Source organism: Corapipo altera, unplaced genomic scaffold (assembly GCF_003945725.1).
Source record: "Corapipo altera isolate COAL_440 unplaced genomic scaffold, ASM394572v1 308, whole genome shotgun sequence".
In the NCBI taxonomy this organism is placed as follows: domain Eukaryota; kingdom Metazoa; phylum Chordata; class Aves; order Passeriformes; family Pipridae; genus Corapipo; species Corapipo altera.
Genome location: NW_020884925.1, coordinates 4,704,644 through 4,726,310, shown reverse-complemented (window position 1 = coordinate 4,726,310; position 21,667 = coordinate 4,704,644). Strand labels below are relative to the sequence as shown.

Below are 21,667 nucleotides of genomic sequence, written 5' to 3'. Positions count from 1 at the left end.
TCTCCCCAAAGCTTAACACAATACACCTCTGTCAGTGTGACAATTGCAGGGAGTGTCCCCTGAAGCTCAGCTACTGCAGACCAGCACAAACAACCTGCCCCTCTCTGCCTGGCACAGGGTGAGCCTGTAGCAAGAGAGGCAAACACACCTCCAAAACTCTGGAGTGCTCCAGCCTGAGGGACCAAACCAGGCCTAGGACCGGACGGTAGTTTCACTCACATTTATATTCTCCAAAACTGGTGAGTGATGTAACATCCATCATGCCAACAATCCTACAGTGAACTAGGAGGAGGTAGTCCAAGGAGGGGAAAAAACAGTGGCAATTTACAACGTGCAGTTTTCTGCAGTGCACAAGATGGGTTTATTAATTCCCAAATCGAGCTTCAAGTAATCACTATAAATTTACTAGAAAATGTGTGTTTTCCCACAATAGCTACTCTGACAAATCAAACACAGACAAAGATGAGCTAATTAATTTAGCTGAATGGGAAGATGCACCCATTATGAGTAGTATTACAGTTGTCGCAGGAAGAGAGCAGCTACTGCTGCTCCTGTCAAGTACTAGAGCAATTTATACCATTCAAATTTAAGATGGAACTAAAGCATGCAAATACCCATGTAAAGAAAGGAATGTTCTGATGACCAGGGATCATTTTTCACTGGCTTTTTACACTCTACCTAGACTAGAGGCTTCCAGCAAAGAGCACTTGGGGCTCAGAGAGAATTTAACCCTCTTTTGGGGTGAGAATAAGATAAATGACACTTCCAATCATGTCCCATTAGGCACAGGGCCAAGCAGAGGAGGCTGGACACGAGAGTCCTTCTCTCTTCAGAGCCAGGAGAGAGGTAAACATCAGCTCATGGAAGTTCTAGGCACACTTAACCGTGGCACAGCACCAACTCCTGAGACCCGTGGCAGCCTCACAAGAGGGGTGAATTAAGTGCCACATGCAACGAGAACCTTATTTCTAATTTGATCACGTAAATTGTACAAGGCCTTAAACAGCAAATGACATTTGGATGAAGGGAGAAAATTGCTGAGCCCAACTTTGTGATGTTTTGAAAAAAGAGGTTGAAATTTTTTACCACAGACACATGCCCAAGCACAGCCCTTCCCCTTGCAAACTGCAGTGGAGACTGAAAACACAAGGCCTTGCATTCAATCCTATTTCCACTGCTCCACTTCATCTATTCTGAAATTATATCATATTTATATATTATATTATATAATTATAAAAATTTATATTATATTTAAACTTAAGACAATTCTGTCCAAAATACGACTTAGCTGAAACAACCACAGCTTTCAATGGCATTTCACATGCATGCCACCCAGCCTTTTGAGACTGGTAAACTAAAGCAGCTCAAAATACCACCCTACCTCACTGGTATAAACTTGGTACACAGAAAACCTCAATGCCCCAGGTGTCTCTCCCTTTTCCCTGGTGCAGGGAAGTCAGTGCACCGGTAGAATCAAGTACATCAGCCCTCAGTATCTGCAAGAGCTGGAAGCAGAAGCCATTGCCATATTGCCCCCTCCCCATTTCATGCTGTTAACAAAACAGCAGCAAGAATAACAAAGACTTGAGGGTTTCTAGAACACTAAACAAAGAGCACACTGCAGCAGTGTGTGCAAATGGTGACAGGACCTTTTCCTTTTTTTAGTCAACAGTGCAGAAGGTGTTCTCAATATCCCAGGTGTGAGCAGAGGTGGCAGGAGGCCCCAGCACTCCCTGCTGGGCAGGGTGCCCGCAGTGCCTCTGACCAGCACCACCTAGAGCCAGTGAAAAGCGAGCCTGGCACGCAGGAACGTGACCCATGGTACCCTGCCAACCAGTCAAAACTCCAGTTTGTGGTCCCTTCAGTTTGAAGGAACACTCTGACAAACCCTTTGTCACAGTGCATCTGGCTATGTAAAGATTTAATGTCACATTTCCACCCCCTCATTTGAGAATGATCAACTTCTTCTAAAGTACATAAATAAAGAGTCATGCAGTTGGTTTTATGAAGCACCTTGTCCCAGGATTCAATGGCAATAAATAGCACAGTATTTCAAAGAACACAAACAGTACACAATAATTACATGGCTGATACCCTATAAGTATGCTGACTATTCTATTTGCATTGTTCAGAAATGAAGAGGTTAGACTTATTTACATCCAAGCAGCTTTAATTAAGCTTTGAGATAAATGCTCTTAAAATGAAAGCTGGGATGATTATACCTCTCTCAACATTGATTTTAGCCTAGATGGCTATGGATGGAGCATGACAAAAGGCCCAGAGGCTGGAATCACACAAACAGAGGAGCCACGAGGGATGGGTCCTGCATCACTCCCCATCACAAAGGAAAGAAAGCAAAAAATGCAGTGAAATCAGGACCTTGCTGAAGGTAAATGCTTAAGAGTAGTTGAGATGAACTGCACCCAACTACAGAGAACACATGGGCTACATTTGACACTGAGGGCAGAGACTAACCCACACCCCAACAGTGCTGTGGGGCCCCCACACTTCTCTGGGAGGGACTCTTGCTCTTCTGAGAGCTTTAGATGCCTGAGATTCACACCAGCCTGCATCCAAAGAGCGCAAGGAGCATTAGCCATGGCAGAGATCTCAAGTGCACGGCCAGAACCAGCTTCAGCTTCGTGCTCCCAAGGACAGGACACGTGCACCAAGGGAGTGGTGGAAGGATGTAAGAGATGCTCTGTCACTGACACTGGACTCATACTCTCCTGCATTCCATTTGCTCCTGTCAACACGAAGGCTTCACCTTCCCCAGCACCAGAAAGGGATGCAAACCCTAATTTAATGGTGTTTGTGCCCAACAGCGTGAGTGTGTGGTGAGCTGAGCAGGCAGCCGCGCTCCCAGCAGAGTGGGGGCACCTCAGGGGCTCTCTCCAGCACTGACTCTTCCAAGTGTGTCAGCGAGCTCCCTGCTGCAGCTCACCCCCACTCTGGAGAGGGGAACAGCACGACACCCCGTGAGTCACTGCCGCCCTGAGTCACTCCCTCGTGTTCTCAACATAAGGTGCAGGCAATTGGGAAGGAGCCTGAAACTGTTCCGAGCTTGCCAACCTGGATTCTGCAGAACTTCTTAGCCTAAATGCCTCCAGCAAGAAAAGTGAAAAAAAAAAAAAAGCCACAAAAAAAGTGGGCAAACTAAAGACTTTGTTAACCACAGGCAGGTTACAGGATGAAGCATAAGAAGAAAGTCCATCTGCCAGATCCCCTGACAAGGCTTTCTGCTTCAACTTTCCAGTCTGTGCATTTTTTTCATCCAGCAAGCAGAGGTCTGCACTGCACAGAGCCACCTTTTTCGCATAACTTAGTTATTCTTGGAGGACAGAATCCTCCCCTCCCCTATTAATGTTTATTGCAAAAAGGAGGAAAAAAATCCCCTGATCTTCAAAAGGAAGAAGACAGTTTCTGCACCATTAGTTATGTGCATATCCCTTAGATACCAGTCCTCAAGGAAAAGACAAATCACAAAAGGAGAAAACTACTGCTTGCTTGATCTCAGAAGTTATCAGCTGTAATTGCAAATTACAGCTCACAGATAAATACAAGAAAGGTGAATACTTTTTCCTTTCATTGCAAATGAAAAAAACAACAGAATAACATTCTAAAATGTATCAAGTCTGACTGTAATAACATTCTTGTCGTATGCAGTTATTTTGCACACTACAAAAACTTATCTCATGGGAATGCAAAGGAAAAAAAAAGAACATTCTGCATCTCAACTTCCTCCAATACTAGACAGAGAAATGCAAAGTCAGACAACATTGAATGTATCTGCTCAGGAGAGACACAAGGATGTGCCAATTTCAATTTAGTACCTATAGTTTACAATAAAATATACCAATTTAGAATTCTGTTGTGTAGTCAAGATGAAATACTAACAACCCTGCCAGTAATTAGCACATGATAGTGATCATTTTTATACTGTAATGGAGGCAAGAGAAGCAAGAAAGAAGATTTAAAAGCCCTTTAGGTTAAAACTGAGTGCTACATCATCCTAGTAAAAAAAAGATCCAAACATGCAAGGCTCTGTAATGGGGAATGACTAAAGAAATCAGCCCTCTCCATACACAGTGGGGAAGTACCTGATATAAAGAGGACTCAGTTCTTTACCACAGTCTCTAGACACTACACCCCAAACCAATAAATGCCAATACAAACATTCAGCTCCCCACTGCAGAGCTGCAGCCATTGCCCTGCACCCACTGAACCAGCTGGATGTGCCCCTGGCCCCCACATCAGCCCACTGAATAAAAGAGGAGGATATTTCATTTCTGTGCAGAGCCCACACCACAAACACCAGCCATGCTCAACTACCCACCTCTACAACCTCATCCCTTTGGGATTTATATTGTTTTGTTGTTTAAAAAAAGATACAGAAGTCCCTGTGTTGTGTCCAAAACCCACTTGAGTTCTGCCCCAATTATTCAGAATTACCCTAGAAGAATCATTTTTAAGACTGCATTCCCAGCCAGTGGGAACAGGTTTACCATTTTAGCTAGGAAGGAGCCACACAGAAGTTTCAAGAGTCTGATCTGCTGAGATGTTCAGCACCCACAGTTTTTGCTGACTTAAACAGGACAGATTCTCCTTACTTGAAAGGAGTGTCCCCAACTGAGACTTGTACAGAGCAGGCAACTGCCTTTGATTTTCACAGAGCGAGACATTAAGACAGATTTCCTCCTCTTTTACTTTTAAATCTCGAGAGTCTTTCAAAGGGCCTGAAAAGTACATTTCAGCAATAAACCTCAAACCAATCTTATCCTGCAAATGTAATGCAACAAATGTCTTAGGTACAAGTAAGTCATTCAGATCAGCCCTATGAAATTAAAGCAGCAAGAAAACAGCTTCTTAGCTAGCCATTCCAAAGGCCAGATTCTGTTAATATTTAGTCAACAGAAGTTCTGTGCTGGGGTATTTGCTAAATTGGATTTAACCTTCAATAGTGCCACAGTGAAGGTAAATTTAAACACACTTCAATTTGTAAAGCAACTCCTTTTTTTAAACCTATGGCAAGGTATTCTTTCCATAGACACTTGTTTACTGGTAAAAACATGAGTAATTACCAAGGTTCTGGCAGGCTGGTGCCAAGATACACGACAAAAAACACGTCAAAAGGTCAGGCTTGAGAGCCTCGGGAAAGCTCACCCGCATTAGGCAGGACTGCACAAATCCCTGGCAGCCCTGCCTCCAGCAGCCTGGCTCTGGATGTGGGGGGCACTTCAAGGAAAGGTGCTGCCCTCAGTAAGGGAAATCCTTTTTGTGTGTCCAACTGCAGTTTGGGGGCTCAGAAAAAGTGCAGCAAGATCCAAAAGTCACGTGTGCTAATAAGGAAACCAACTGCCTCTTTCCTTAAACAGGTATTTTAAATGGTTGACTTTTCATTTGGAGACACTGTCAGCAGGAAAATTAGTTATATTTCCAATGGTCCAAGCAAACCAATTTTCCTTACAACCAAGCAACAACAGATTCTACTCATCTGGTCTATCTTCCATAAAACAGCAAGAGATTCAACTCTACATCCATACAGCAAAAGGCAGGATTAGTAGCTCAAATGCCACCTCAACAGTAAATGCAACTGCTTGAAAAAGCTTAGAAAATTCACATCTGCCTTCCCACCAGCTGAGTTTGAAATGTCCATATGAAGGATAATAAACCTACTGCCAGGTTCCCATACATACTTTATAAACTCATCAGTGGACTGAAATCTCCTGTCCAGGCCTGGTGAGAGTACAAGACAAGGACTTCAGCTCTCACCAACACTGGGTCTGATTCACCCATCTCCCCACAAAGTAAATACCCAGGAAATGGTCAAACACCACACTTTTGAAACCATCTCCCTCCTTCTCGGGCTCACCTCCTGTTATGTGCTGTCCTGACAACTGAATCCCTGTTCCTGCTCCATCACAGAGCATTTCCTCATCAATTCAGAGCACTCAGTACTATTCTCCTTGAAGTCAACCTTGAAGCTCCTGCCAGTGAAGACTCCTGCCTGAATAAGATCTGTACCAAGGACTATGCTGGCACAATGGGCGGATTTCTTTGCAAACTTCGCTGGTAAGCACATAAAGTTGCAGTCTCTCTTAAAAGTATCAGCTGGGTAACTGCCCTGCCTGTGTTATAAACTAAGAACATCAGGCTTCCTGAACGCTCTGCAGACTCACAACAATTGATAAATAATTTTTTAAAGCCCATCAATCTAGAAAATACTTATTTAATCATTACAAACTTTGATGCTTCACCTCTGCCTGTTTTCTTAGAAACAGAGAGGTAAACCCCCCTTTTTCCTCTCTGCTTGAAACCAGAAAGTTGTATTTCTTAACACGCAGCCTGCCTTCAAGATCCGTGCAGGCTCTTCCCTGGACTGGGCTGTTCCCAGTGCTCCAAATGTACTAGAGCAGCTCTGGATGTGCTGAATGCTGCCCAGAGTCTTTACTCACTCCAACCTGGACACAGTCTGAGGACTTGCCAGAATCAAAGAAAGCATGTTTGCCAGAACATTGTGTTGCAGGAAAAATAAAACAACTCACAAATTATCTTCACGTGGTACCAATTTGGGCTATCTGAACAGCAACAGGAAAGGAAATAATACTCTCCTTTTTCACTTAAAAGAGAAAATTAAACCCAACATGAAAATCCCTTACCCTCCTCCAGACCATAATTTTTTGCACTTTAACTTCAGAATTATAAAAGACAAGAAGTGCCAACAGATGCCATTACAGGACAGAGAATAAATAAGATACTCAATTCACCTACACATTTCACATTTTTCCCTTGCACCTTTGAGCTTAACAAACTGCATTCCCTATACTACTACTCTGCTTCTCTCAAATCACAATACTGGACTGTGGATCTATTATTTCATGGCAGTCAGAGGCCCTTTTAAGACAAATGACAACACATTTTCTCCAACTGAACCCTGTCCAGCGAATTAGACAAAGGATAAGAAACCAAGAAAGTTTTTCAACGCACTGGAAAACTCAACATTACGAAACATGAATTAAATGTACTATAGGAGTAGTCTGTAAAAAGTACAAAGACCTAAAGCATTTCCATAATAAAGCCACTAGGAATTACATTTTAAAACCCAAAAGCTGGGCTCTGCCAAGATTTTACATCAGTGCGGAAATTGGTTTAAATGAAACTCCCAAGAGAGTAAAAAATATATTTCCAAGTTGAACTGTTGTAAATCATCTGCCTGCTCTTTTACAACACACCTTAACTCTCTGTCCAGAAGCACACAACACAATTACACTCTCCAAAATTTTTTCTGTGCTTTCCTCCCTTTCTTTTTCTTTTCAAATTTGTTTACTTGATTTCAGGGTTCTAACAGGCTTATGAGCCATATGCTGAAAAACTCTTATCAGAATATGTAGAATTCTAAAGGACTACTAAAACATCCATGTAGTCTGCACTTTAAAAAATGCACTTCCTTTTGTTACAGATGCAAGTATTTGAATCAACCCAATCACATTTTCTTGCCAAATACATTCAGCATGGCTAATGATTAATGAATATAGTGCTTTTCTTTTTATTCACACAGGCTTCTCTCCAAGAAGAAAAGGAAGCCTAGTAATTGAAAATTACTGTCCTTAAACAGTATGCTGCTACTGGTGTGCACTACCTACTGCTCTTGCTAAGTGGAAAAAAAAGGAAACGGTCTCTAGCTGAAGCAGGATTCAGTATTCTTTTTCCAAGTAACTAATTTTTTTAAAGAGAAATTTTGCCTAAAAATCCATTTAAATATTTTAAAGGGTACAGATTCAGTATTTTAGTGGGGGCATGAAATTCAAATGCCAGCACTTATACTCTTTAGATTACTGTGACAGAATATTGCATGTAAATAGGATGTTTTCTTTTCTTCAAAAAAATTAAAAAAATCTAAACCCAATAACCAAAACTAACACAAACGAAAAAACCGACGACTTTAGAAATGCTGCAATGCGCAGTTCTACGGTGGATCTCGTTTTATTAAAACACAGGGCAGACTGCAAACATACCTCTAAACTTTTGGTACCTCGTCAAAAACTTCGTTTGACTCTCCTCAGCCTGACACTGCCCCTCGTTAAGGACTCAAAGCGGCAGGCAGAGAAAACTTAAGGTTTAAAAAAGAAACCAATCGCTAAGTAGCTCTAGCCTTTCCTCTTAATCCAAAGCCTCCGAAAAATGAGCAGCTGTCCGCGGAGACGGCACTTCACCCCATCAGCTGCCCACAGGATGCTGCACGTTCGCCAGACTCGTTGGCCACAGCCAGACTGTACGGAGCGCGTTTTCCTCCAGGGTTTGCAGACAGACCGAACCGGCTCCTCCCCGCTCCGAGCGGCTGCAGCCGCGGCGATCGCGCCCCGTCCCTGCCGGGGCCGTGCGGGCACACGGGCTCTGCCACCCCGCAGCAGCCGGGCGGGCTGAGCCCCCCGTCCCGCCGCCGGCCCCGGGCTGCCCCGGGCCGGGCTCGCGCTGCCCCCGCCCCGCCGCTCCCGAGGCTCCCCGGCCGGCACCCACCTTTCATCGCGGCGAGCACAACACACATCATTTGTCGGGGGCGAACGGAGCGGAGCGGAGCGGAGCGCGGCGGGCGGGGAGGCGGGGAGGGGAGGCGGGACGGGCCCTCGGCGCGGAGAAGCACCGCGGCCGCCTCAGCAGCCGCCGCCGCCTGCCCGCACGGAGCCGCGCCGCGCCGCCATCCCCCGCCGCATATGAGGCTCCATGTGACCCGCTGACACCGCGCCAGCCCCGGCCCCCCGCCCTGCTCGCAGCGCCGGCCCGCTCCGCTCCCCTCCCCGCCGGGCCCAGCGGCGGGCGGGCCGCGCCGTCACGGGGCGCGGGGGCGGCGCCGCCCCGGGCCGGGCCCGCCCTCCCCTCACACGGCAGGTGCCGAGCGGGGCCGCTCCCGCCGGGACACGGACACGGAGCCGGACACGGACAGGGGTGCCGGCAGAGGCAGCAGCGCTCCGGCAGTACCCGAGAGCTCCGCCAGCTCCGGCCCCGCTGTGCCCGCTCCGCGCCTCAACTTCCCCAACCCCGCCACCACCCCTCGTGAAGGATCTCCAAGTGTTGTTTTAGGTAAAAAATAACGCACGGCGCTGTACGCTCAATAGTCGCTGACTCGAACAAGCAGAGCGGCATTTACGTTTTAAATCTGCCCGGTGACGGGTTCGTGTTCTCTCAGGATTTACCTGGAGCATCACACCACTGCTGGAGTTACTGCCATCTGTTCTGTAGCGTCAGATGTCACTGTACTCTCGGGTTGCGAGGTGAACTTTTGCATTCGTGGATATGCACACATCCACACTGCAAGGGGGACAGTGCACGACAACACACACACAGACACAAAAATAATCCAACCTGCTCAAAAACCCACACTCTGCTGAAAATTGCATTAACAAAGCCAATATTTTTTCCAATTACCATCTTAGCCACTGGAATAGAGCATCACAAAATATAAAACCACAAAAAAAAACCCCACTGATGCATTACAAGCTGTTTAAGAGGGAAGAGAATATAACATTTGATCTAATTTAATCAGAAGTATAAGCATTTAATGAAAATAAGACAAGGGAAAATAGATAAACACAAGCCAGAGGAACCATCTTAATATTTGAAACAAAGCCCTATATTTAGAAAGCCTTTACGAGATGAGGACACTGAAACAATCTGTTATTAAATAGCCCTGAATGGCTAATTCTTACCTATTTCTTTAAAGAGTTCCTAATACAGTATGATATTATTTAAATGTGATTTGATCCAGGTGTACTTACCATTTATCAGTCTAGTCCCGTTAATGCAAAATACTGTTTTAAATTTTCCTTATTAAATAAAATAAATTAAAAATTCCAAGAGCTAATCTGGTACAGTAGTGTAAATTTAGCAGATACCTTTGTCATAAAACTTTTGATCAGCATCCTCATTTACATTAAACCATTCCTACCAATAGCACATGTATAGTGAGATACTGCTCACAAAATGCACAGTGGCAGATCTGTTCCCAGATGGGTTTGTGTTCGTGAGTTTTATCCATTATGCAGCACATGTTGCAAAGTTACAATGTGCTTAGAGGACATTCTGGACCGAAGCAAATACCACTAACGGTGGTGCTCAGGGCTCTTCAGAGCCTGGAAGATGCTGCTTTTACACAGGGGCCAACAGTGGAATTCAGAGGCAGCCAGAAAGCTTGGAGCAGCACGGGAGAAAAGAATGATGTCTTCATGTATTGTAATGCAGAGTTAGAGCTTTGTAAACATTTTACTCTGACACAGCAAGTAATGTCAGACCGATGGCCTGAAAAATGTCACAGTCCATTAGCACTACTTGTCTTGTCAGACATTTAACCTTAAGGTACACAACATCACGTTATTACTGATCTGTATTTGTTTCCAGTCCAAGTGAAATGCAGCTGGTAATCTGGAATGACATCTGATGTGCTAAACGGCTCCAATAATAAGCAGATGACACAGATTTTGCATTCTTACAAATGCCTTACAATGGTTGTTTCATAAAATTATAGAAGATTTGTCATCAGACATTATAAGTGAGAAGAGCATACCTAAAATAGTCTATTATCTGTTATCAATATCCCACCTAAAGCCATCTGCTGACTTTGGAATGTGCAAACACATCCATTCGCACCGGAGTTTTCTCTCTTAGTTTGCCCTCATTATGAACATTCCATCCAAAATCCATTTCCTCCCCATTTACCAAACTACTGCAATAGTGAAAGTCTCGCTGAAGTTCAGACACGTATCAGTGACAACACACAGACAATGTGCCAGTCAAATAACACTTAGCTCAGTATTACAGTACACTTGACAGGCAATTGCTCTCACTGTTTGTGCAGCAGGGTTTCATTTCACCGATGGGAGTGCCTCCTAGTTCCCAGAAGCTTCTCTATCGTGCTTGTTCCTTGAGCTTTTGATAAATGCCTGTGAAACACTGCGAGCCTGCGTGCTCTTCACAGCAGTGAGAAACTGGAGCTCTGCTTGCACTGAATTCCTGTACCCACAGACCTCCTGAAGGTGTCAAAATCTATGTACCAGTGGGCCACACTAACCAGTGGCCTGCAGGCAGACCCTGAGCACAGCGTGTGTTCACCCTTTGAGCCGCCGCTGCTCCAGAACACAGCAGTGAGTCCCAGGGGCACAGCCGGGCCTGGCACCGACCCCGCTGCTGCCCGTGCAGGGAGCATCACTCACGGGCACAGCCCTGCACCTGGGGGCTCCAGACCCCACGTCCTCGGGGGCTCCAGACCCCACGTTCTCGGGGGCTCAGCACGGGGCCCTTGTGGCGCGATGGAAACGTGGATTTCCGAGCGTGGGGAGCGGCTGCACGGCCTGACCCTGGCTCTCCCCCCGGGTGGGACACCACCCAGGAAACGGGGTGGGCAGGAGGGCACAAGGGAGTTCCTGGCCCTGCACAGCGCAGCAAAACAAGTCCCAGCGGTCGCACCCTCGCCTGCCCTCGACGTGCCAGTCCCCAGGCCTGGGGAGCCGTGAGCACCACGGGCTGCTGTGGCACGGCCTGAGCAGCCACGCAGGAACTGTGAGCATTAGAGACAGTGACATATCAACGTTAGAGACGGTGACATATTAACATCAGAGATGGTGACACATCGTGTAACCTTACTGGGAACTCTTATTGGGTATTGTGTGTTGCACTGATACAGAAGGTGAGCAGCTTGGCAGCCTAAACCACAAGCCTCCACAACCATTGGAGGGAAACAACTGTTTCTAGAAACCTTTTCAACTCTGCTAGGCAAAACAGAAAGGTGTTAAATTGATAACAGAGAAAGGGAAAACACCTATGGTAGCTATTAGCACTAGTAGTGCTGGAACCAGTATTTAATTGAGTATTCTAAGCACAAAACAGAAAACATTGAAAACCTCTCCACCTCCACCTCTTTTCAAACCTACTCAGCAAAGCAATAAATTCAGCTTCCAAGATGAACCAATAACTACTCATAACTACTTGTTTAAGGACATCCCCAAACAGAAGTAGTTCAAATGCAACCAATTAAAGCAAGATGTTTATGTTGTTCTGACTTGGAACATAAGTGGAGAGCATTTCTGCAGACTGGTGGGTCATGTTTTGTATTCTTCCCTAAGTGAAGCTGCATGGCTAGGCTTAGTTCAGGAAGCATTTTAAAACTAAAATGTACGATTTGAATAATAAATATAGGATGTCACTACCACCCTTCTTCCCCACATAGCACAGAAGTAAAAAGGGCTCTCAAAAATAGAAAAGGTGTCATGTAGTCACCTCTTGTCTGAAGGAGGGATATCCACAAAGGGTTGTTATGAAGCTGAAGTTGTCAAACCACTATGAGGTGCAGCATTTACCCACTGCTCTATCACTGCTACAAACACAACTGCATGCAAATCCTCTTGGCAGGGCAATGACTGTATGCTGCATTCTCCTATGGAGATGAAAACTCACTTACTGGAAAGGAAATGTGATACAAGAACATTTCAATAAATCACCCAGGGCTTCCATGTTTTCAGTTTTAGCAGAGACAGCTTCTTCACTTTGTTAAGATGACCTAGAGCTAGTTTTCCACATATGTTTTCTCTTAAAAAAAGGGCTTAGACTCAGTATAAATTCACATAATCATGCATACTTGTAATTGTTTTTCCAAAGTCTTTGTACTCTTGTAGTAAAATAAGTTCTTTAAAGTGTTTAGGAAACCTTGAATTGATTCAAATAGGTAGCAGTAACACTGAGAAATGTTCAAGTGATTTTCAGTGCTTCAAACATCTACAGAAAATTCATTTATTTTCAACATTTAAAGAGCTCCTCTGAGGAGTTAGACCCCGCCCAGAGAAGGTGAAAACAGCTGCTGGTAAATGGGAAAAGGCAGGTGATACTGAAAACAAAGCCTTTCTCCAGTTGCAACCTAATCACATGTCCTAATGCCAGGTGAAGCATTTGGCTCCCAGCTCACGTTGGGGATGCAGCTCTAGATGGGACAAGAGTTTAAAACACACAAGAAGTTCCAAGCATCAGGAAGCTGTGCTTTTGCCTTTTTGGCTTCTTACTTAACAGTAATCACACTGAAACCATGCAGGTGCAGCAATCACAACAGCCTTGATTACCGAATGACATCCAAAACCAAATGCAGGAAAACTGCAGCTCTGGATAATCTTTAAAAACACAATTCACGACTCTGTCCACCCTGTTGGCAATCAATTTTTAAGTGGCTCCTAATTGATATGTGCAACACCCACAAAATGAAAATGATTGCTCCTTAACACATTTCCCCCTCTAGACTTAGTGGTATTTTAGTCTTCATTTATTTCTAGCCCTCCAAGTAGCACACTGTCGAAGACAAATCTAACTGAGGTTGTCCTCATTAAGTTGCCTCTTTTTCATCTATTTAAAACTGCTGCCATGCTGACCCTGCAACCAAACCATTTTGCTTCAGACAAAATTCCTTCCTCAGCTCCTGCTGAGGAGGTGAGCTTTTGTGCCACAAGGGCTGTAGCTATACGTCTTAATCAAGGCATTTTATAAACTGCTCCACAACTCCCAATTAAGTGCAGTGCTATCCCCAACTGTTGAACTGCTTGCTGTGCTCTGCCAAACAGCTGCTACAGTTCTGCACCTGGTGAAATGAAGTATGAGTTGACAAAATGTTTTGGGGTTCATCTGGATGGAAGGTAAGTCCAAAGTCATTATTACCAGCTAGGTATGCTGTAGGAAGCAAGAGATTTTAAAGGTCTAGCCAACTGGATTTACCCAGCTTCCTCTCACCTTGAAATCCAGTGAAAGGATATCATATTTGCTGCTTTTCCCAACGGAAGGTAACAGCAGTACACTTTGGAAATAAAGGGATTAGAAAGATGAGATTATCACCAGTTAATCGCCTGCCACCAACTGCGAGTGGATCCATGAAAAGATTACGAAGTTATCAAGAAATAGATCAAACTGGACTTGGCAGCATTCCCCTTTTCTCTACACCTAAAAAAAGGTTATGAAGTGATTGGTGTTGCATTGCTGATCACACAGCCACTGCTGAGCCCCTGTTTGATCTCAGAGAGATTCTCATCTATGAAGGATCAGTCTTTCCACAGCATCCTAACATGAGTTCTGCCAGAAAGCAGGAATTGTCTGAAAGCTGTTAGAACTCCCTTTTTCATGCATAATCTTACTAGGTTATTTTTGGCCAGTGTTGCTTACCAAACACTGTATTGTTCCATATATCCCTTCTGGGAAAAGCCAATGGATGATGTATAAACCTCCTGTTGATTGTCAGTAGCACAAAGAACAGCAAGATACTAGTTATCCTTAAAGAAGCAATTGTTAGACCCTTGTTTAAAGATCACTGCCACATAATAACTTTTGGGCACGAACAGGCTCTCTGAAGAACCCCCTTTCCCTGTGAAATGACCGAGGGAGAACCATGCTGGCTGTAAGTGAAACACATTCAACATACTCTGGAATCTTCAGCAGTCCTTTTGTTCCTTATCAGCTGGATGTAGGGTTCTATAGCACAGGCACAGCCCGGGTGAAGCTGCTCCATTAACAACTCAACGTCCTGCCGGTGACAGATGAGAGCAAATGCTGCAGAGATCCTGGCTGGCAGCTGCACAGGGGCTGGGCCTTCTGAAGGCCTGCTGAGAGCAGACAGAACTGTGCAAGTGCTTTGGTCCTTTTCTGAAAAATACCTCAGTAGTATTAGAAAAGTTCTTACTTCACTAAAAAGCCTACCGTTTTTAGTCAATTTTACAGGTAACAACTGAGTTTCACAAAGTATTGGGTTCGTTTCCCAAACTTTGGTGCATGCAGCCATTTGCAGAAGAATTGCAGTGCCCACAGGGATGCCCTGTTTTCATGCATTCCCACAAGAAAGGTAAAGGAGACCTAATAAAAGTGCTCCAAGCCCAGCTTGGAGCATTTGCTTCCCCCAGCAAATTTGTGACTAACGACTCCTGGCTTCAGATCCTCAGCCAGTTCCATGTCAGTTAGGGAACGGTTCTGTCCATTTCTTTAATCCTTGGGTTTCCTTTTCTGCCCTCCTTTAATCCTCAGGGGTGGCCAGGCAGGAGGAATGGCAGTAGTGAGCAGTGCAGGAGATGAAGTGAGAAAGGTTTCTGGCTCAGAATCCTCCTCACAAACATGTCTGGCCAGATGCAGCACCAGGAAAGAACCTGGTGGTTTTCAGGCCTTTTCCTGAGGAACAGTTTAACAATCAAGATGCCACGGGCACATCCTGGTGGATCCTCTGCCACTCCATGTGCCCAGGGCATTAACAGCACTTCAGCCTCTTCTCTCTCTTCTCTGCTTGCAGCACATGCTCTAATCTGTTAACAAACTGAATGAACAAACTGAAAAAATAACCAGAGAAATGTAAGACAGCCAAAGCTGTGCCTTCTGCCCACAAACGCTGGAAACAGTGTCCAAGTCGCAGCTGCCAGAGAACAACTGAAGCAGTCTCACATATGGAGCTAAGGGATGAGGATGCTCCATGCATGGAATTTGTGTTGCACCCACTTCCAGACTGAGCAACAGTAACCTGAGAGAAGCTGTAAATATGCCAACATTTAAATTGTTTCAAGTCATGCCCAGTGTAAAAACTCCCTATTACACTACATGAGACCAGCAAGCAAATTTTCCCTATTTTCAAGCATGTGATTAAAAGAGTGTGAGCATTAGTGGGACAGATAAGCTGTGCTGGGCATTCAGAGAACTAATATGGAAATTATTTTACTTTCATGGAAAATAGAAGCATCTGTCCAGTCAAGCAAACCAAGCAATGATTCTGTGTTATGAAATACTCTTTTTATAACTATTGACATTTCGCTTGGTAGTGCCACATGTCAATAGTGCTTTTATTGCTCACAGTTAAAGTACAGCTTTCAGGACAGGATTCATCTAAGTTGACACTGTCTGATCAGCAGCATATTTCCTGCTCCTGTGAGCATATACATTATTTATACAGCTTTGCACCAGAGAGTATTTGTGCTATTACCAGAAAATTTTTAAGATCTGGTACGTTTTCTACATCTCAATGCAAAGCACAACCTTCGAACTCCACATGCTTTCTAGGACAATTAAAATCCTGTGTTAAGGCTCTCTCCAGAATCAGTCCTCAAGCCACAGCTATGTGGGCTTCTCTCTGACTCCCTCTTTTCCAGCACAGCACTTAACAGACAGGTGTTACACACTGTGCCTGTAGCATTTTCTCCAGTTCCTCCTCAGATTAATCCTGCTCTCCAGAACAGAACTATTGGCTTGTCTAACATATTCTCTGATCATGTACTGGTAGATCACTGGTAATTTCTTCCATTTCTTCCTTCTTGGTATTCTGACTGTAGCTGGCAAACTGGTTTTTTACAGATCAAATGCTATTATTCTACTGAAACTTTAGAGCCACTCCAGCAGCCTTCACTCCTGATGTCCTCCCCCACAGCACCGTTACATTCTTAAAATTATCAAAGAAAATTCATTACTTCTGATGCTGTTAGAAAATAAATGGCAGGTGATTATGGCTTTTAAGGCTTCAACTTTAAAGAAAACATAAACTTGAATGATCTATTTTCAAAAGTCAATACAGCCTCAGCTAGTGTACTTCAAACAAACAAAACACTGCTTACCTACTTGGAGCAATAAATAAAGGATGATACACTTCCTGGGCATGAAATCCATACAGATAATTCCTTTGCATAATTCTGATTATTAGACATGATAAAGTGACACTGTTGAAGGATACTAGACTTTAATAGAAGCAAAATAAGAAGATGATTCACTTACAAAGAAGATAATTATTTGAGAGCATTGTTTGACTAATAATCACCAAGTTCAGAGAACACCTGCACAGTACCATCTTTCACTTTGGAAAGGGGGGTACAGTATCTGAACAGACGAATTTGATTCCAAAGCAGAGCACATAGGGCAGATCACATTACAGAGAATGATCTACTGCTTCATATAAAATCTGGTTTTATAATCTGCATTTGTACTAATTTAACTCACGACAGTACTTTTTTTATCCTAATTAGAAAGCAAAAAAGGTAAAGGATTCACAAACCTTCTTGTTTTCTGTGTTAGTAATTTAATCTGAGCTACTAGCATGTGCTTGATACGAATCATTTAAAGTCACAATTTCAAACTTATTAGCATACACCCATCTTGCAGAAAAGTGTTTCTCACAGAGGCACATCAGCTCTGATTATTTCAATTCCATTTTAAAGGATCTTTGACAGGGCTACTGAGAGGCTTGTCAAAGAACAGGGAAACATTATGACATTCTTTCCCCATATCCCTTTCCAGAGCATGAAATATGAGGGACATTTCTAATAGAATCAAGGCTAATTTAAGAACTGTTAATCTTTAAGGCTGCTCTAGCTGGGGAGGGTACCTCTAACACAGCAACCGTTCTTTAGAGCACTTCTCTAGTCAGGTCCTAACACATACCCCTGTTATCAAAACACAAACCTCTCAACTCCAAAACAAATGCATTGCAAGCGTGTGCTTTACAAGGTACAATTAGCAGGGACACTTGTATTTCAATACTGCTGTTGGATTTTTTAAGTGTCCAATAATTCAATGAGGTATCTGTTGTTTTTAATGATTCTACTCATTTTCAGCTGAGGGACAAAAAGTTTCGGGTTTTTTTACTGACTTCTGAAAGTCAGTAAAAAAGTCTTTTTACTGACTTTTTTTTTTGACTGCTTCCCCAAACCAGTACTTTTGCTATTTTAAGTGTCATGTATCTGCTCTCTAGCATGAACAACTGAAAGAGGTCTGTATTTTCAGTTCAAGTCCACCATCAGAGCTGTTACACTTCACATCTGTTCAACAAGGCCTTTACAGTGACATAATCCCCAAAAAGTTGCCTGGCAGCCCACCCCCTGCTGCTCCCATCTGAGCTGTACTGCCCAAACCAACGGGGCCACTCACCCTTTGGGGGCAAACAGCCCAGATTTGGGGTGTTGGGGCTCTGCTCTTCTGTGGACTGTAAGGAAAAGAACCAGGTGTTCTGCAATCCCTGCCACAGGTGAGGAGTTGTCAAGGGAGACAGAAGTGTGTGAGCTGGGGTATGAAACAATGAAAAATGGGATACACGCCAAAGAGTCAAAAACTTGAGAAAATAATTACTCAAAGAAGTAGGAATTCAATTCATTCAGTGCAATTTGAAAGACAAAAAAGGGTGTACAGGATCAAGGGATGTTAAGTTTCTCTTATTCACCAGAATGACAGCGCCAAGAACCACCTCTCCAGTTCACTGATCAAAGATGAAGTGACAGACTGTCCACTGCTGAGGAACAGCCAGCTGAGGGATGGAAATGGGCTCCTGTGCAGGTGACTAAATGGCTCCAATGTGCTGAATGAACAGGTGACATCATTTTTTAACAAATCAGAGATGAATGGAAGCTGGATCACTTCTAACAGAAGAACTGAAGAAAACTTCAAAAGGAGGTGAAGTTCAGAGCACTGCTAAAGATAGTTAATGCAACACAAAATGAACAAAAATGATTATCAAATAGGAAGGGAACTACCAATGGGACATAGCTAAGGTATGGCAGTCTGCCTCAACATGGAAAATGGAAAGGACTCAGGTTAATTCTTACCCAGAAAATCATCATCATTTTTTCTTCACAACCTTCTGCTTAATAATCTTGGAAAATCATACAGAAAAGGTGCATGGCAAAACCCAAAGGGTATTCTGATAGAGCAATTACTTAAGGATTACATTTTCCTGTAACATGTTTCCAAACAATATAAAGCACTAGACAACTCTTTCTGAGCCTCAGTTTTGATGGAATGAGAAAATACAGTATTCCCTGTGACAGCTTCTTGACCCTCCTCAGTATCTGTGATGCATCTGCTGTATTTCCATTCACTACTGAAGTGAAAAAGAGATAAGTAGCAAACAGGAGCTGGTGCTGACAGAACCTGAAAGCTCTGACTCAAAATCCAGTGTGCTACAGGAATGGTCACCAAGGCCCAGCACAGAGGAGACAGGAATAGCAAGGATATGCAGTTGCCTTCCCAGTTAGGAATGTACCAGTGCCTGTGGTAAAGAGTGCAGACATGCCAGAGATCCAGTGCAAGGGTCCCCAAACCTTGCTGGCAGGACCAGCCTGTTAAGTGATGGTGACTGTATTTGATTCTGGAACTGGGAATTTTTCCACAATACAAGGAGGGAAAGACTGAGGTGACTCTGGGTCCTCAATACTTTGCATACTTACACAGCCAAGGGCTTGAAGTCCCCTCAGAAAAGGAGAGATTACACACACAAAGTAGTCTCTAGAGACTCCTGAAGATCTCTGAGGGCAATGGTCAAGAGAAGGAAGGAGGAATCACTGCTGGGACCCCAGTGCCTCGTGTTCCTCAGGGCTCCAGATCACTTTGTTCAGGAGGCAGGATGAGCCTCAACCAGCCTCCAAGGGGAGCCCCACGGGCCCTCCCAGCCCACAGGAAGCTTTCAGCTGTGCACTGACCTGGTACAGGAAAAACACACCATTCCAAAGCCCTAAACATTCTACTTCTTTCTCCCCAGTTTTGTGTTCTCCTTTGCTTCATCTGTATAAATCAGTCTGGCCATACAGCACTCAGAGCTACACAACAGCATTTATTCTGAGTTGGACTTTCCATGGAAGGCTGGCACTCTGCAAAGAGCAGGATGTGTAGTTCCATAAGGGGAAATGAGTGCATTATTTTCGCCTTCACAAACTCTAGCCCTTCCTCTTTGGTTGTCTAGTGATCCCAAACTGAAAACATGCCAAGACATTGCAATATAAATGCTTCATTGGTTTTGTCAACCAAATAAGTAAACAAATGTTTTCAAGCAATCATTATGTTCAAATTAAGCCTGCAAAACATTTAGCAGTATTAAGAAGGAAGAAAAAATATACTGAACTTTTATATGATGAAATTGAAAGGAAAAATTTGTATTAAAAAAAAAGACCGGATTCCCTGATGCAAGAACTAAATCTCACATCTGTCCCCAAAAATCTGTGAAAGCTCAGTGGTCTACCTGGATGAAAGAGGCAGCAGCTGGAGTTCACATGGGGGTTGCAGCCAGCACAGTAACAGTAGGCAGGTCTGCCATTTTCCTGAGTGAAAAAGATGTTATCTCTGTCAGGAGAGAATCACAATGTTTCTTACTGCTGCACCAAAACCTCAGATCTGATATAACTTCAGAGGTGTATCACGAATACCTCGTGAGCATTGATGAGCACACAGCAAGGGCAAAACCCACTGTGTTTATAGAGGTCTTAGGTGGATACTTTAGGTGGTTCATTACAGATATTTCTCCTTTAAAGGCTCAAATATTTGTTTTCACTACTTGCAGTGCAGATTCAAGTTATTTCCCACCCAGCCATCGAGCTGCTTTTCATTTTGATTTTCTCACAAAAATGGAAGGACAACCTAAGGAAGCAGCAGCTTGGCATTAGTTGGTTCTACCAATAATCTGGTAGTGTTTTAGTTTGTAATTATTTCATGTACCACGATACTGAGAAGGATACAATCATCCAAAATTGCGAAATAATGTTCTGTAACATTTCATATGCTTGCTGCTGGAGATGGGATGGATTACTGATGTGATCCAAAATCCAGCACAAACAGAAAAACAAACTAAAAAGACACTGGTAGCATGAATAGCAGAATGTCTGTACACTTCTCCCTCTGCTGAGAGAGGTGAAAAATCTCCCTAGAAATAGGCCTGGTTGTCTTCCCAACTGATGGAGATAAGGGAATCAATAGGGAAGGACTGGCAAAGGCAGCAGGACAAGCACTGATGGTGCACAGAGGGTTTGCCAGCACAGGGATTAGGGACACAGCACCACTGCAGTGTCTTGGTGCTCCCAGCACTGCTGGAAAAACCCAAGCCAAACACAACTAGGTCACATTTGAAAGCAGCATTTTGCCTCTTTAAAGGGTATTATTAGTTTACTTCCAGGTTATTATTTTTTTCCCTGATCACTAAGACCAATCAATATTAGCATGAATGTTGTTACTCCTTTATGGCAGTTCTGGGTTTAATTAAAAGAGGCAAGACAGAGAATGCAAAAGCTTCCCATCACATCATTCTAGGAAGTTTGGAAAACACTAGTTTTTTGAACAGTAAATGCTGCCCAATCCTTTCTACAGATTTTTAGGCTGCCTGGCTAAATGTGGATCCTCATTTGCTGTTTCAGCATATTTTGTTCAAATATAAGTATGATAAAATAGTTTAAGGACTAAGACTTGAGATCAAAAACTCAGCAATGGAGCTTATAGATGTGTTTCATGAGGTGTCAGATGGCCTGTAATGGAACATTTGGAGTAGAATTCAAATAGACCTGAGGTTGTAAGAGTTATTCAACAGTGAGTTAATGAGAGCACTCCTTTATAAAATGAAGAACTACGGAGTACTTTTGTTGAACCATAGGTCTTTTGAAAAGCATTTACTATGGAAACCAAATTCTATGAAAAGATCCAGAATATGAGGGAAACCACAGGTATGGCATCTGAACCAGCTTTCTGACCAGGGAAACAAGAATTTTAAAGCCTGGTGGTAGGGGGTGATTGGATAGGAAGATAAAAAATCCCTGTTCAACAAAAGCACTGTTGAAGCTTGCAGGTTTTAGTGATAAAGAGCAAGCTGTTGTACTCCTCCTCTATACATATTTCCCTGGCTTGAGAGTATTTCATTATAGCAGATTTTTAAAAA

General features: G+C 43.6%; 1 protein-coding gene across 3 annotated transcripts in view; it reads right to left on the bottom strand.

Annotated features, from left to right (window-relative positions):
• Positions 1-21,667, bottom strand: part of RORA (RAR related orphan receptor A) — a 244,095-nt gene that overhangs the window by 64,624 nt on the left and 157,804 nt on the right. The window contains exon 1 of one of the 3 annotated variants that reach the window (XM_027657900.1): positions 8,518-8,607. The exons of the other annotated variants lie outside the window; for them this stretch is intronic. Within the exon in view, the coding sequence (XP_027513701.1) occupies positions 8,518-8,548 (31 nt within the window). The 5' untranslated portion in view covers positions 8,549-8,607. Of the gene's footprint in view, positions 1-8,517; positions 8,608-21,667 lie in introns of those variants that run through there. 3 annotated transcript variants of the gene reach the window in all.